The sequence below is a fragment of the Oncorhynchus masou genome, chromosome 24, assembly GCF_036934945.1.
Source record: "Oncorhynchus masou masou isolate Uvic2021 chromosome 24, UVic_Omas_1.1, whole genome shotgun sequence".
In the NCBI taxonomy this organism is placed as follows: Eukaryota; Metazoa; Chordata; class Actinopteri; order Salmoniformes; family Salmonidae; genus Oncorhynchus; species Oncorhynchus masou.
This window is the reverse complement of record NC_088235.1, coordinates 108,297,910-108,314,647: the sequence shown is the minus strand read 5'-3', so window position 1 is coordinate 108,314,647 and position 16,738 is coordinate 108,297,910. Positions and strand designations below refer to the sequence as shown.

At 44.2% G+C, this 16,738-nt stretch overlaps 1 protein-coding gene across 4 annotated transcripts in view; it reads right to left on the bottom strand.

The window, feature by feature from the left end:
- Nucleotides 1-270: 270 nt before the first annotated feature.
- LOC135513223 (receptor-type tyrosine-protein phosphatase C-like) overlaps nt 271-16,738 on the bottom strand; it is an 83,164-nt gene continuing 66,696 nt past the window's right edge. The window contains exons 15-16 of one of the 4 annotated variants that reach the window (XM_064936033.1): nt 857-938; nt 271-675 (exon numbers count right to left, since the gene is read on the bottom strand). In XM_064936033.1, the coding sequence (XP_064792105.1) occupies nt 652-675; nt 857-938 (106 nt within the window). In that variant the 3' untranslated portion in view covers nt 271-651. The remainder of the gene's footprint in view (nt 676-856; nt 939-16,738) is intronic. The other 3 variants (XM_064936031.1, XM_064936032.1, XM_064936034.1) reach the window with 3 other exon arrangements.

Here is a 16,738-nt window from a genome sequence, read left to right as displayed (position 1 = left end):
CAGAACACTGAGCCAATCACGGTGCAACTAGAGAATATTGCCAACCCCTACTCTCCGTATTTTCCGCTGGCTGCCCCACCACCACAGAGAGCACTGAGCGAGGCTGAAACACCTGCATTTTGGAGCTGCCTTCCTCAAGAAATCAAAACAGAGACCATGTTTGTCTGCGGCTTTATTAATATATATATTTTTTTTACATTGTTTGCGAACTGAAATGTGACACATATTAATGGCAAAATAACATGCAAAACAGGCACCCCCCCACCCCCCAAAAACAAACATTTATGTTATGTTTTTTAGCTAAAAATGTGTGACTCCAAAAAGGTGGGACTCTGCTCCACCTGCCCTGAATGTCGGGTCGTCACTGGCAAAAAGTATGTCATATCAAGTTACATTTCACCTGGGAAATCCCTCTTTCCCTAAATATAGTGAATTGTGTATATCAACAAAATTGCATCGGATGTCTGAAATACAGTAGACCATCTAGGAAACCATTAAACTAAAATGTGGCCTAATATCATTGTCAATACAGGATTCCTGCTTTGTCTGTTATCTTCAGCGGCTGCAGATGTAGAGTTGAGCCGTCCTGGTCTCCGACGCCGCTTTCTCAGGTTCCCGAGGCGTTCCTCAAGGAAACCAGTAGAAGTGGCATCATCTAAGGGTGTACCAAGCATCCTTGAACATAAAAGTCTGTGTTATTTTTATTTTTTAAAGACCCCTTTGTGTTCAATATGGCTAGGATTTCGTCAAGCCAATCCAAAGGTATTACACCTTCAAGGGCACCATTTTAGTGGAAATAGCAGAGCTCATGCATGAAAGATAATACAGTGAGTTTCAAAATGGAAACCTAACTTACAGTTTTTACCCCTCTGAATCCTCGAGGCAAAGGGACTGTTCCACTAATGAAAATGACAGTTGTCTTTGTCTCAGATGTTGTGCTGAAAGAAAAGAGGGTTAAACAGAAAAGACAAATTAAATCAAAGATGCAATATTTACAAAACAATCACAGTCACAATTCCCGTCATTAGTCGAATAATATTTTGGAGATAAATACACAACGCAGAGACAGAGGACGAGAGGTCAGTACAGTACTAACGATCAAGGGAAATAGTGTATTTTCTGTAACGGGGGATTAACGTGGAGAGAAGGCAGGAATTTGCCTATATATTGACTCTGAAATAGGATACTTGTTGTTTGGCCATTGGCCCAGTTTTATTACAAGTTATTCTAATTGGTCAACCACAGGGCTGGGTTATAAACTACATCCTGTTCCTTTGTTCACTGGAGAGAATCACAGGAGAGAATCACAGGAGAGAATCACTGGAGAGAATCACAGGAGAGAATCACAGGAGATAATCACTGGAGAGAATCACAGGAGAGAATCACTGGAGAGAATCACTGGAGAGAATCACAGGAGAGAATCACAGGAGAGAATCACAGGATAGAATCACAGGAGAGAATCACAGGAGAGAATCACTGGAGAGAATCACAGGAGAGAATCACTGGAGAGAATCACTGGAGAGAATCACAGGAGAGAATCACAGGAGAGAATCACAGGAGAGAATCACAGGAGAGAGTCACAGGAGAGAGTCACAGGAGAGAATCACAGGAGAGAGTCACAGGAGAGAATCACAGGAGAGAATCACAGGAGAGAATCACAGGAGAGAATCACAGGAGAGAATCACAGGAGAGAATCACAGGAGAGAGTCACAGGAGAGAGTCACAGGAGAGCACCACTGAGGACAGGGGAGAATGACCATCTACTTCCAAACATGATTTGTCCTATTTGAATAAACCTATTTTCCTCCCCCTGATTTGCTTTGAGGTCTGTATTATTAAAGAATAACACGAACTGCTAACATTTGGTGCCATGATCCGGATGAATTGATCTCAACAAAAACAAGAAAAACGTATCAACTGTATGTTGATCCAGAAAAAAGAGAGAATGCTGAGCGCAACCCACTTTGGGGAGTCAACACCTAATCTCCTGATAAATGGCATAAGTGCAGGGTGAGTCTATTTTAAAAGAACCAAATCAGGTTCAAATTAGTGCGTGCGATGAGTGATATGTATCGGTTATGTACAAGGGGTCGAGTCCTTTGTTCCATTACAGACTTCCTTTGTTCTCTATGAAAAGGTTTGAGGCCTTTGTCTTTGTTCTCTATTATAGGGGTTCAAGTCCTCTATTAAAAGGTTAGAGTATTTTCTTTTTGGTGAAACCTTCTTGTCGCATAGAAGTGAGTTGCTCGTTGAGTAGCAATTTTTTACAGGCGTGGTTAATGTAGGCCTTCAAGAAGCTTTTTGAAGTGAACACACATTTTTATGGGTAGCCAAGCCCTACAGAAACATGTTTGGTTCTAGAAGAGGTTTGAATCCTTAAAAGGGGTTACATTTTAGGATGAACTAAATATATAAAGATAGAGATATACATATTATACAGCTTTTGAAGTTAATGTAATGTCATTGTAAAGTGAGAAAACCACTCACTGTCTTGTGATATGAAGAACCATTTCAAAGTAGAGAAGTGTAGGCAAGAGATAATAAAGAAATATTCCTTCATTGTTGACAAAGATGGAATATGGAATCTGTCTGATACACAAAAAGCTTGGGGAAAAATTCAGAGGATGTCTAAATGGCTGACAAAAACAAGATGGTCTTTAACTGTTTTAGCCAAAGTAAGAAAATGGGATGAGAAATTATTTCAGGACAATCATGACATGACATTGAAGAGAGATACAGATACAGCTCTTGGTGAACAGATCAAAACCTTGAAAGAAGAAATTCAACAATTACAGACAAGGGTCGTAAAAAACAACTTGACCCCCATCTGAGGATCATTTGTTCCCTCAATCTTTCCTCAGGCTGAGTTGTGCAAAAGGCAGATCAGGTTTCAAGCATCTGGTCAGCACTGCCTGGCTTTGAATCAACATATACTGACAGCGGTGACGAAAGGATGGTAATAGAGGGGAGGTACGTGAGGCAACGTTGGCTCCCTCTGCTGGGAATACAGGAGCTGGGCACCCCGACTCGGACAGCTCCAAGTGGAGGTAATTAGAGGAAAGTGCCAACCAACGGTGAAGGCTAAATAAAAGGAGCACGATGGCACAACGGGGAGAGCACCACTGAAGACAGGGGAGAATGACCATCTACTTCCAAACATGATTTGTCCTATTTTAATAAACCTATTTTCTTCCCCCTGATTTGCATTGGGGTCTGTGTTACTAAAGAATAACATGCCAGTAACCAAAATGTCTCTGGTTTGAATTCCCAAGCAGACTAGGTGAAAAATCTGTTGATGTGCCCTTGAGCAAGACACAACCCTAATTGTGCCTGTAAGTCACTCTGGATAACAATGTTTGGGCACTGCATCTCAGTGCTGGAGACGTCACTGCAGACCCTGGTTCGATTCCATGCTGTATCACAACCGGCCGTGATTGGGAGTCCCATAGGGCGGTGCACAAATTAGGGGGCCGTCATTGTCAATAAGAATTTGTTCTTAACTGACTTGTCTAGTTAAATAAAGGTTAAATAGTCTGCTAAAATGTAATGCAAAGCCCTGCATTGAGGCTGGCCACAATGACCTTTGCCCTCCGGTGTTTGTCTATGTTCAAAACAGTGCCATTTGAGTCTTACACTTGATCTGCAGCCAATAAGAGAACTGCCACAACAGATGCAGAGCCTTAAAGAAGAATATAAAAATGTAATCAGTCACTGTTTTCACATAGTCAAACTACGTGTTAGATAATACATACAACCTGCAACAGCCCTCCTGACGGCATAAAGAAGTAACTGGAAGCCATGTTGAGATGGTGTACTGCACTTAGATGTGTGAAGAGATCTTTACAGTTATCGGCAACGTTTTCTTCTACAATAATCCCCATCCTTATCTACCATGCATTCACTGTTAACCAATCTTTGTGACGCAGGGCTCTACAGTGTGACCATTTTACTCCCGTACTGTATGTGTCAAAAAAAATAGATGTGAAAAACTGAAAAAAAAAGTCAAGTATTTGCAGGTGTGAGTTGTGCTTTGCATCAACAAATTGCTGTCATAGTTATTTTCAAAGTATTTAGTTTTCTGCCGTTTTGTTTCATAGAGGTAGCTAATCACACAAACTTCTATGAGTCGCATAAAGCCCACCTCAAGCAGCAACAGTACTTGGTGGGGGCTGTGCGCACTGAGTAAAGTGCTGAAAGAAACATATTTACAAGCACACAGGCACAAAAGTTGGTCTAACTTAACCACAAGTCTACTAAAGTGTGACTGTACATGTGTTCCTTGGCTATTTACATAATTCTGTTCACACACTAGTGTTTTTCAATGTTAGTTTAAGCTTGCTCAACCGCTAGCGAATAGACACGTCAGAGAATCTGATCTCTCACAAACAGACGTGTGAGTGCGAGTCCCACCAGAGTTGAGAGTTTTTATTCAACAAGTGCTTTTATGATAAGAAATTACTAACAGTTAACGAATAAAACTTTTTATTCAACAAGTGTTTGTCATTTATTATGATAAAATCACTCTCCCTCAAATATTTTCATTGTGCTCCTAAATGTATTTAGGACAACATGTGTTCCTTGTAGCCTGGGTTTCACTGTTGGTTTGTTTCCGTGTCTGTGTTTGTCGCCACACGGTACTGTTTTGGTCTGGTATTTTCACGTATTTGTTTATTGTTTCTTGTATTTCATTAGTGTTCAATTTCTGTTTTTAAAATAAATGATATGAACACGTACCACGCCACATCTTGGTCCGATCCTTACTCCTCTTCAGAAGAAGAGAAAATCTGCCGTTATACTATACTTATCTGTTTATTTATTCTCCCTTTCATATTTCAACTATTTGCTAATTATTGTCTATTCAATTTGCTTTGGCAATGTAAACATATGGTTTCCACACCAATAAAGCCCTTTGAATTCCATGTAATTGAATAGTGGGGCAGCTGAGGGGAAAAAAAATGTTTTTTTTTGCATTTTTGGCACAAATGTAGATTCATGGACCTTGAAAAGATTTGGATATGGAGCCAACACAGCTTCAGCCCCTGTGGAGCATGGCAGACCATACACTTGAATAAAGGAGGTCAGGTCCAAGCCACTAGTAAATTAGCTGGTTAGTTCCAGGGCTTTTAATGCTGTACCTTCTCCTGATAACACTCTTCTTCAAAGGGTGTATATTGTCTGTTGCTGTGTTTGGAAGCACTGACCCAATAATTATTATTTTGAATGATGAGGTTGGAGGTCCCTTAGAATGCAGGAAGTGATGGAACACCTCATAGGAGCTTAACTGCCATAGTGGACAGTTTGATTCTACAAGTGGACAGAACACTAGTCTGTCACAGGGCCTTGCCCCACTCCAGTTGCTTAATGCTGTGGTGGCTCCAAGCAGAGACGGTCTCATTTTTACTGTCTTAGGTACGGCTTGGCTGGGAATCTAATTAAGAACCTTCCACTCTCAGGGCAAACACTCTCACCAAAAAGCCACTGAGTTGGATATATACTACATGGCCTTTAATTTACAGAACATATTCAGCTGAAATTAGAAAAACTAGTGTGTCATACTTTGTTCATGTGTCACTTATACTCCCTCTCCAGGCTCTAGGTCACCAGGCTGCTCAATATCCCGCACACTTGTGCCTCATGACAATCACCAGGACTCCATCACCTCCATGATTATTTACATTTACATTTACATTTAAGTCATTTAGCAGACGCTCTTATCCAGAGTGTTTTGCTGACTTATATCTTCCCTATATCTGTCCCCCTATATCTGTCCCTCCCCTTGGTGCTTTCCTCAGGTGTTATTGACTCTGTTTCATGTCGGGGCCCTGGTTTGTGTTTATTTATTGATTAAAACACTTCCTGTACTTGATTCCTGACTCTCGTTGCACTCGTTACATCATGAAACAGGTTGACAGTAAAATATTTTGTGCCAGGCTCAGTTCTGACAAACACAGCTTAAGATTGTCCACAGCAATTGTGAACTATTCCAACTTAATGGCTGTGATATTTTCCAGCTTCCGCAGCCATTTGTTTACATGCTCATGTTACTGGTAGGATGTGAACCCCAGACATTAGACCTGAACAAATATTTAGAATATGGCCAAGGGTGGTTGTAAGTTGCAGGCAGGGCTACTTCATCACTAGAACATTTTAACTCACCTCTGCTACACTTAGCTTAAAAAAATTATAATAAATAAATAAAATGTTTGGCCTAAATGACTGTGTTTTCCTCTATAATTGTAATATCCTGTGTTACTGTCAAACCTTTTGGTTTTCAGGGGATCCAGGGCCAGAAATATGGGCAAGAAGTGTATTAATTTTAAAAGGCAATTACTTTTTGAAGATTAAAGATTTGTAAAATAGTGGTACAGTCTGCAGCCTTTTAGTAAAATGGCTGACACGGCCCCCTGGGGCCAAAGCTGTGGGGGTTCCATATCTAAATCTTTTCAGGGTACCTACATTTACCTCTGTGTCACATTTGGTGTGTTCATCTCAAAATAGGTCAACTGTAATTGTATTACTGTCTGTGGCCATTTCAAAAGATGACCACCACGCCCCTGGGTTGTCCATAAGCCCACCTCTGTTCCAAATTGTACCTCTCTTCTGAATTGGAAGATAATGGTAGGCCAACCGCTGGTGGCCATTTTGAAAAATGGCTGCCACACCCCCCCAGGATCCAAATCTGGAGTGGCTCTATATCTGAATCTTTTCAGGTGGGTAGGTAGCCTAGCGGTTAAGAGCGTTGGGCCAGTAACCAAAGGTTGATGGTTTGATTCCCAGAACAGACTATGTGAAAAATCTGTTGATGTGCTCTTGAGCAAAACACTCAACCCTAACTGCTCTGGATCAGAGTTTCTACTAAAATGTCAAGATTTGACAGGAATCTATCTCTGTGCATAATGTAGCGCTTTTATCACAAAATGCATGATCGTTCCAGATTTTTCATCTTAAAAGCTTGATGAGAAGATTCAGGGCCATGCACAGAGGTTTTTGGGTACATGTGCTCAGACCAAACATGGCACCTCAAAAATAACATTTCCTGCGACTGTGGTCCCAGACTTGTTGAGAAAGTTTTACTAACAAAAAGGGGAAAGCAGCACAGTCTTAACAATTTGAGGAGTAAAGTATTTTACGAAACTATTTTGAAACGGAATCAATTCTGCACTCATTAACAATAACCAACACAATTCCAGTCAAAATAGATGTAAGATGTACTGTACTATATCGAACCTAACTCCAAATGTTGCCTGTCATTACAACCATAAAGGTATTTTCAAAACGCAAGAGAGGCTACAGAAATAAACTGCATTTTACACCTGCATTTGGAGCAGAAAGTCATTCATGTTAGAAGCCAATAACAAGTAGGTATACATTATGTCACATCTCTGGAGTCCAGAGCAAGCTAAATCATACAACCATACGGCCTGCTTGTAGCAGAGGTTTCAGGGTCGGATGGAATGCATGTTCTGTGTGCACCATCACGTTGGAGGGGGTTTTCTATGGTGTTTATTCTATACAACAGCAAGGTAATGTTGATTATGAAGTATTTACTTCAACATCACTCTGTAGCGTGCATACAGTTCCATTCAGTGCATAGTAAGTCATGTCTAACTTGGCTCACTAGTACTATATAGTATCACACTCAGAAACACATAACAGCAGCACCATCTATTGGCTTGGCGACATCGAGTAACATCTTCCTTTAGCCCACAAATGAAGATAACTCCTATTCGACTCATTGAACAGGAGAACTGGGGTTAGACCCGTGCCAATGAAAACATTACCCTGGTAAGAAAAACACAGAACTAACTGTGTCTCATTCAAGTACCTTCAGAAGCATCAACTTTAAAGTCAACAAGCAGACGACCCTCTTCCATCTGGCAGTGGGACTGCTTCCATATCAGCAGCCTGTTGTTCACCACCTGCTGGGTTGACGGGTTCGTTCCATGGTCTTCAGTTATCCTCATCCGTGTTTGTTTGGTGGTCGATCGGGGGGTTGTTGTTCACCACCTGCTGGGTTGGCGGGTTCGTTCCATGGTCTTCAGTCATCCTCATCCGTGTTTGTTTGGTGGTCGATCAGGGGGGTTGTTGGCGGGTTCGTTCCATGGTCTTCAGTCATCCTCATCCGTGTTTGTTTGGTGGTCGATCAGGGGGGGGGGGGGTTGTTGTTCACCACCTGCTGGGTTGGCGGGTTCGTTCCATGGTCTTCAGTCATCCTCATCCGTGTTTGTTTGGTGGTCGATCAGGGGGGTTGTTGTTCACCACCTGCTGGGTTGGCGGGTTCGTTCCATGGTCTTCAGTCATCCTCATCCGTGTTTGTTTGGTGGTCGATCGGGGGGGTTGTTGTTCACCACCTGCTGGGCTGGCGGGTTCGTTCCATGGTCTTCAGTCATCCTCATACGTGTTTGTTTGGAGGTCGATCGTGTTTGTTTGGGGGGGGGTTGTTGTTCACCACCTGCTGGGTTGGCGGGTTCGTTCCATGGTCTTCAGTCATCCTCATCCGTGTTTGTTTGGTGGTCGATCAGGGGGGTTGTTGTTCACCACCTGCTGGGTTGGCGGGTTCGTTCCATGGTCTTCAGTCATCCTCATCCGTGTTTGTTTGGTGGTCGATCGGGGGGGGTTGTTGTTCACCACCTGCTGGGCTGGCGGGTTCGTTCCATGGTCTTCAGTCATCCTCATCCGTGTTTGTTTGGTGGTCGATCGGGGGGGGGGTTGTTGTTCACCACCTGCTGGATTGGCGGGTTCGTTCCATGGTCTTCAGTCATCCTCATCCGTGTTTGTTTGGTGGTCGATCGGGGGGGGGGTTGTTGTTCACCACCTGCTGAGTTGGCGGGTTCGTTCCATGGTCTTCAGTCATCCTCACCCGTGTTTGTTTGGTGGTCGATCGGGGGGGGGGGGTTGTTGTTCACCACCTGCTGTGTTGGCGGGTTCGTTCCATGGTCTTCAGTCATCCTCATCCGTGTTTGTTTGGTGGTCGATCGGGGGGGGTTGTTGTTCACCACCTGCTGAGTTGGCGGGTTCGTTCCATGGTTTTCAGCCACCCTCATCCGTGTTTGTTTGGTGGTCGATCGGGGGGGGGGGGGTTGTTGTTCAGCCAGTCGGTTTCTGTTTCTGCTGTATTTTTCTACCATTCGCTAGTACTTCATATGACCGGTCGCTGAGTTGTTGGAGTGGAGAGTAACTCTGACTGTTTGTCCTTGGAGGGTTTTGGGTCACAGGCATGTGGTGTTTTGCTGTCAGCCCTTGGGCTTGTTTACTCAGAATTACATTTTGTACCACTTGGGGTTTGAGCAGTATTGTTCATGGTGGGTAAGATCGTGTGTGTGTTCGTCTGGACATGAGTCGCTGTACCGGAGAACTGTTAAGTTCCTCTGTTGGAACTATTCCTCCATGCCAACACTGCTTTCTATGGGTCTTCACCATCCTATCGCAGCCTTTTTTAAGAACGTTTTGGACATTTTCACTGCTGATTTCACTTTGCCATTGCCTCGGCTGTGAAACGGTGATGATGTCACAGGTTTAAAGTCATCAGCACAGTTTTGAAAGTCCATTCCGGAGAGGAAGGGGAGGGGGGGGGGAATTATCAGAAACAACAGTGTGGGTAACACCATGTCTGCTGAACTGCTATTATCAGAATTCAATGATGGTGTCTGATGTGGTGTCAGTCAGTTCGTCGAGCTCCCAGTAGTCAGAGTAATAACCGACCATGATGAAGTAGTTGCTTTTATTGACTGTGAGTGAGTCCATCCCGATCTTTTTTTACATGTCTTTTTTATTTCACCTTTATCTTGGGCCATGAGAGGGGAGGGATTTGGTGGGGGATGAGTGTCTCCTTGTGTTGTCTCTTCCGGATGGAGTTGCAGGTTGCACATTTGCTGATAAAGATCTTTATGTCCCCCGTAATCCTCGGCCAGAAAACAGCATCACGTGCCTTTCTGAGACAAGCCTCTATATCTGAGCGGCCATAGTGTATTTTGTGTAGAAAGTCAGTGTGTAACATGTCAGGTTTGAAGACGCTGTTTCCTTTAATTATCAGTCCATTTTCTGTGGTGAGCTCCTCTTTGTACATCCAGAAATCTTTCAGTGTGTGACTCACAGCCTGTTTGGGTCCAGGCCAACCGTTTTTGAATTGTGTGTACAGAGCCTGAAACAGTGGGTCCTGGGAACAGTGTGCTTTGATTGACTCCATTGTCTTAGTTGAAATGTTGACGTGATAAGTGCCGTCCACCATCGTTACGCACACCTGCTACTCATGACAATCACCTGGACTCCATGACCTTCCTGATTACCTCCCCTATATCTGTCACTCCCCTTGGTTCTTTCCTCAGGCATTATTGACTCTGTTTCATGTCTGTATGCTTTTTTTGTGTTTCTTGTTAAGTATTATGTTCTATTTATTATTACATTATCACTCCTGGTTTTGCTTCCTCACTCCCAGCGTGCACGTTACAAAGATAGATTCTGTGTATTGTGATGAACTCTCTGCCATGCAGAATCCGGTCAAACTTGTCACATGCAAAACAATGGAGAGAAATTCTTTCTCAATCTGTGCACATCTTTATTCTGTCTGAATCAATGTTCTGGAGGCAAAGGCAACAGGTTGTCCTTTCTGTATAAGGGCTGTGCCCAAACCTGTCTCACTGGCATCACACTGCGGTGTGACTTCATCATTCAGGCCGTAGTATTTGAGCAGTGGGTGTTGTGTGACTAACTGTTTGATAGTCTCAACTGACGTCGGTCGATGTACCCATGTTCTGAATGGCTGTTATTTTCTCTGGGTCAGGGCGAAGGCCCTCTGTGGTTTCTTTTTGTTCAGCTTCAGGTTGACATCTCTTGCTCTCTGCAGGAGAGTTGTAATGTTTCTGGGATGTGCAGAGCACATTCTAGGTGAAGCTGGTTGAGAGAATGCCAAGAGTGTGCTAAGCTGTCATCAAGGCAAAGGGTGGCTACTTTGAAAAATATAAAATACATTTAATTTGTTTACTACATGAATCCGTATGTGAAGCTCTCCCTCGTTCTCCATTTGGCAAATCTGATCATAATTCAATCCTTCTGATTCCTGCTTACAAGCAAAAATTAAAGCAGGAAGAACCCGTGACTATATCAATAAAAAAGTGGTCAGATGAAGCAGATGCTAAGCTACACGACTGTTTTGCTAGCACTGACTGGAATATGTTCCGGGATTCCTCCAATGGATTTATGGCTGATTTAAGATGAAATGTTACTTTATTTGGCACTTAATAGGGTCATTTGTTTAACTTCATAAAAAAAACAAGTTCACGTAAAACAAATGACCCTATTAAGTGCCAAATAAAGTAACATTTCATCTTAAATCAGCCATAAATCCATTGGAGGAATCCCAGAACATATTCCAGGATTTTATAACTGAATGTAAAAAATTAAGTGAAATCAACGTTTTTTCTTCTTTACTTCCTAACTAAAGGCTAGAGCTGACGCTTTCGAGGAGCGGGACTCTAACCCGGAAGCTTAGCAGAAATCCCTATATCCCTTATCCCGCTATGCTCTCTGACGAACCATCACACAGGCAAAGCGTCAATACAGGACTAAGATCGAGTCTTACTACACCGGCTCTGACACTCGTCGGATGTGGCAGGGCCTGCAAACCATTACAGACTACAAAGGGAAACACAGCCGAGAGCTGCCCAGTGACACGAGCCTACCAGATGAGCTAAACTACTTCTATGCTCGCTTCGAGACAACAACAAAAAACACTGAAACAGGCATGAGAGCACCAGCTGTACCGGAAGACTGTGTGATCACGCTCTCCACAGCAGATGTGTGTAAGACCTTTAGACAGGTCAACATTCACAAGGTCGCAGGGCCAGACGGATTACCAGGATGTGTACTGCGAGCATGCAATGACCAACTAGCAAGTGTCTTCACTGACATTTTCAACCTCTCCCTGTCCGAGTTTGTAATACCAACATGTTTTAAGCAGAACACCATAGTGCCTGTGCCCAAGAACACTAAGGGAACCTGCCTAAATGACTACCAACCCGTAGCACTCACGTCTGTAGCCATGAAGTGCTTTGAAATGCTGGTCATGGCTCACATCAACACCATCATCACAGAAACCCTAGACCCACTCCAATTTGTATACCACCCCAACAGATCCACAGATGATGCAGTCTCTATTGCACTCCACACTGCCCTTTCCCACCTGGACAAAAGGAACAGCTATGTGAGAATGCTATTCATTGACTACAGCTCAGCGTTCAACACCATAGTGCCCTCTAAGCTGATCTCTAAGCAAAAGACATCCGCAACGCTGATCCTCAACCCAGGTGCCCCTCAGGGTGCGTGCTCAGTCACCTCCTTTACTCCCTGTTCACCCATGACTGCACGGCCAGGCACGACTCCAACACCATCGTTATGTTTGCACCGACAACAATGAGACAGCCTATAGGGAGGAGGTCAGAGACCTGGCCGAGTCGTGCCAGGACAACAACGTCTCCCTCAACGTGATCAAGACAAAGGAGATGATTGTGGACTACAGGAAAAAGAGGACCGAGCACGCCCTCATTCTCATCGACGGGGCTGCAGTGGAGCAGGTTGAGAGCTTCAAGTTCCTTGGTGTCCACATCACCAACAAATTAACATGATCCAAGCACACCATGACAGTCGTGAAGAGGCACGACAAAACCTATTCCCCCTCAGGAGACTGAAAAGATTTGGCATGGATCCTCAGGTCCTCAAAAGGTTCTACAGCTGCACCATCGAGAGCATCCTGTCCGGTTGCATCACTGTCTGGTATGGTAACTACTCGGCCTCTGACCGCAGGGCACTACAGAGGGTAGTGCGTACAGCCCAGTACATCACTGGGTCCAAGCTTCCTGCCATCCAGGACCTCTATACCAGGCGATGTCAGAGGACGGCCCTAAAAATGGTCAAGGACTCCAGCCACCCTATTCATAGACTGTTCCTTCTGCTAACGCTCGGCAAGTGGTACCGGAGCACCAAGTCTAGGTCCAAGAGGCTTCTAAACAGCTTCTACCCCCCCAGCCATAAGACTCCTGAACATCTAATCAAATGGCTACCCAGACTATATGCATTGCCCCCCCCCCCTTTTTACACCGCTGCTACTCTCTGTTGTTATCATCTATGCATAGTCACTTTAAATAAAGGACTCCAGCCACCCTATTCATAGACTGTTCTCTCTGCTACCATATGGCAAGCGGTACCGGAGTGCCAAGTCTAGGTCCAAGAGGCTTCTCAACAGCTTCTACCCCCAAGCCATAAGACTCCTGAACATCTAGTCAAAAGTCTACCCAGACAATTCGCATTGCCCCCCTCCCCTCTCCACATCACTGCCACTCTCTGGTTTCATCTATGCATAGTCACTTTAATTAACTCTACCTACATGTATATACTACCTCAACTAACCGGTGCCCCTGCACATTGATTCTGTACGGGTACCCCCCTGCATATATTGTTATTTTCTACTGCTGCTCTTTAATTTCTTGTTACTTTTTATCTCTTATTCTTATCCATATTTCTTAAAACTGCTATGTCGGTTAGGGGCTCGTAGCTAAGTATTTCACTGTAAGCTCTCAAACTGTGGTATTCGGCACATGTGACTAATAATATTTGATTTGATATTTCATAGTTTTGATGTCTCCACTATTATTCTACAGAGCAGAAAATAGTGAAACATAAAGTAAAGCTCTGGAATGAGTAGGCGTGTCCAAACGTTTTACTGGTACTGTCCAACAACGGGACATTTGTTCGAGCACAATGGGACATGTGCTCTGCACAGATAGAGTGTACCTGAGAAGATTAAATATTTAAATATGTATTTTATATAACGACTGCCATGAGACTGGTAATGATGTCTGGAATGAGTCAGTTTGGAAGCTGTTAGGCAAATGACGTCATAAAATTGCCATATTTTGGTCATAATAAAGACGTCTCAAAAAATACGTCTTAAACTGGTCATATTTTTGATCATATGACGTTGCGATCAGAATATACTCAGAATAAGAAATCAAAATTACGTTGTGTGCCAGTTGGGTTCACACAGCCTGCCCGTTGGGTTCACACAGCCTGCAGGTTAGGTTCACACAGCCTGCCCGTTGGGTTCAGACAGCCTGCACGTTCGGTTTACACAGCCTGCCCGTTGGGTTCACACAACCTGCACGTTGGGTTCACACAGCCTGCACGTTGGGTTCACACAGCCTGCCAGTTGGGTTCACACAGCCTGCCAGTTGGGTTCACACAGCCTGCCAGTTGGGTTCACACAGCCTGCCCGTTGGGTTCACACAGCCTGCAGGTTAGGTTCACACAGCCTGCCCGTTGGGTTCACACAGCCTGCAGGTTAGGTTCACACAGCCTGCCCGTTGGGTTCACACAGCCTGCACATTGGGTTCACACAGCCTGCCAGTTGGGTTCACACAGCCTGCAGGTTAGGTTCACACAGCCTGCCAGTTGGGTTCACACAGCCTGCACGTTGGGTTCACACAGCCTGCCAGTTGGGTTCACACAGCCTGCCAGTTGGGTTCACACAGCCTGCCAGTTGGGTTCACACAGCCTGCCCGTTGGGTTCACACAGCCTGCAGGTTAGGTTCACACAGCCTGCCCGTTGGGTTCACACAGCCTGCAGGTTAGGTTCACACAGCCTGCCCGTTGGGTTCACACAGCCTGCCCGTTCGGTTTACACAGCCTGCCCGTTGGGTTCACACAGCCTGCACATTGGGTTCACACAGCCTGCCAGTTGGGTTCACACAGCCTGCACGTTGGGTTCACACAGCCTGCCCGTTGGGTTCACACAGCCTGCAGGTTAGGTTCACACAGCCTGCCCGTTCGGTTCACACAGCCTGCCCGTTCGGTTTACACAGCCTGCCCGTTGGGTTCACACAGCCTGTCCGTTGGGTTCACACAGCCTGCACGTTGGGTTCACACAGCCTGCCCGTTGGGTTCACACAGCCTGTCCGTTGGGTTCACACAGCCTGCCCGTTGGGTTCACACAGCCTGCCCGTTGGGTTCACACAGCCTGCCCGTTGGGTTCACACAGCCTGCCCGTTGGGTTCACACAGCCTGCCCGTTGGGTTCACACAGCCTGCTCGTTGGGTTCACACAGCCTGTCCGCAGCTCTTACGACATGTTATTGTAATATTTGAGTAAAGTTACTTGTGTTACTCGTCTGTGCTGTCCTGACTATATTGGTCCCATTGACTGGGTGTAGCTGGTCTGGGTGTAGCTGCACCAGCTTCACCCAGACCACTACATGATGGCCACAATTAGGAATTACTGCAGGGTCTTACTATCACCCAAAACAACCCAAATGTTTCCCAAAATATCCATAAGAACCCCAAAGTACCCAAAACAACCCCAGACAGGTACCCAAAAGAACCCCAAACAGGTACCCAATAGAACCCCAAACAGGTGCCCAATAGAACCACAAACAAGTACCCAATAGAACCCCAAACAGGTGCCCAATAGAACCCCAAACAGGTACCCAATAGAACCCCAAACAAGTACCCAATAGAACCCCAAGCTGTTTTGCTGAAATCTGTGCAAATGACACATGAATTGCTTTTCCTAAGATAACCCTTTACTTATCTGTAAGACATAGCGGTCACATGTAGAGGATGGAGTTCGGTTGCAAAAGCTCTATGGTGAGATCAGCAAACATAAATTGCATTACCAGGTTTTGTTGGCACCCCCTAATCGACAACCTTTCTATTTTTCATACCAATGCAAAGCTGACAACTTCAACCTTTCAAATCTAGATCCCAATGCGAACAGTTAGAATTATGATTTCTATAGGAAAGGACTAAAACATCACACTAAGATGATATATATATATTTGGTTATTACTGCATTGTTTGGTTCTTACTGCATTGTCGGAACTAGAAGCACAAGCATTTCGCTACACTCGCATTAACATCTGCTAACCATGTGTATGTGACAAATAAAATTTGATTTGATTCGATTTTGATTTGATTTTTGATATATTAGGACATGCTGGTAAAGTTCTTTCAAAATGTAGACAATTTCAGCTAATTGAACCCTGCAGATTGTCCTCAGACAACACAAAACAAAACTAAGCAAATAGTATAGAAGTTGAAACGGTGTAATCGCCAAATCCTACCCAGGTCTATTTTTATATAAAAAAAAATTTTTTTAATTAAGCAATTAACATCCCATCATGCTTAGGGTCATGTATAAATAAGTCCAGTTGCCCATTATATTGTCTACCACGGCTAGAAGAAGAGATCTCAGAGACTTTGAAAGAGGGGCCACGAACACTTATGGGAGATTCTGGAGTGGTGCCTAGACAGCGTTTTCCACCACCATCAACAAAACACCAAACGATGGAATTTCTCATGAAAGAATTGTGTTGCATCCCTCCAATAGAGTTCCAGACAATTGTAGAATCTATGCCAAGGTGGATTGAAGCTGTTCTGGTGGTTTGTGGGCCAACACCCTATTAAAACACTTTATGTTGGTGTATCCTTTATATTGTCAACAGTATATATTAGCCTATTATCTACACTTTATCTGATATTATGGTCTCTCCTCCCTCTACTGGTCGAGAGCTATATAATTCTGATGAGTACTCTTACTGAAAGACATAGGTCGGTCTTAGTGTCCTCCTTTTAGGTCTAGAAGCGTCAAATATGGGAGTTAATACCTTTTGAGGGCTTATTTTATATAGCCAAATGTAGGTGGAAATCACAGGAGGCTGCAGAGAGGAGAACGGCTCATAATCATGTCGGGA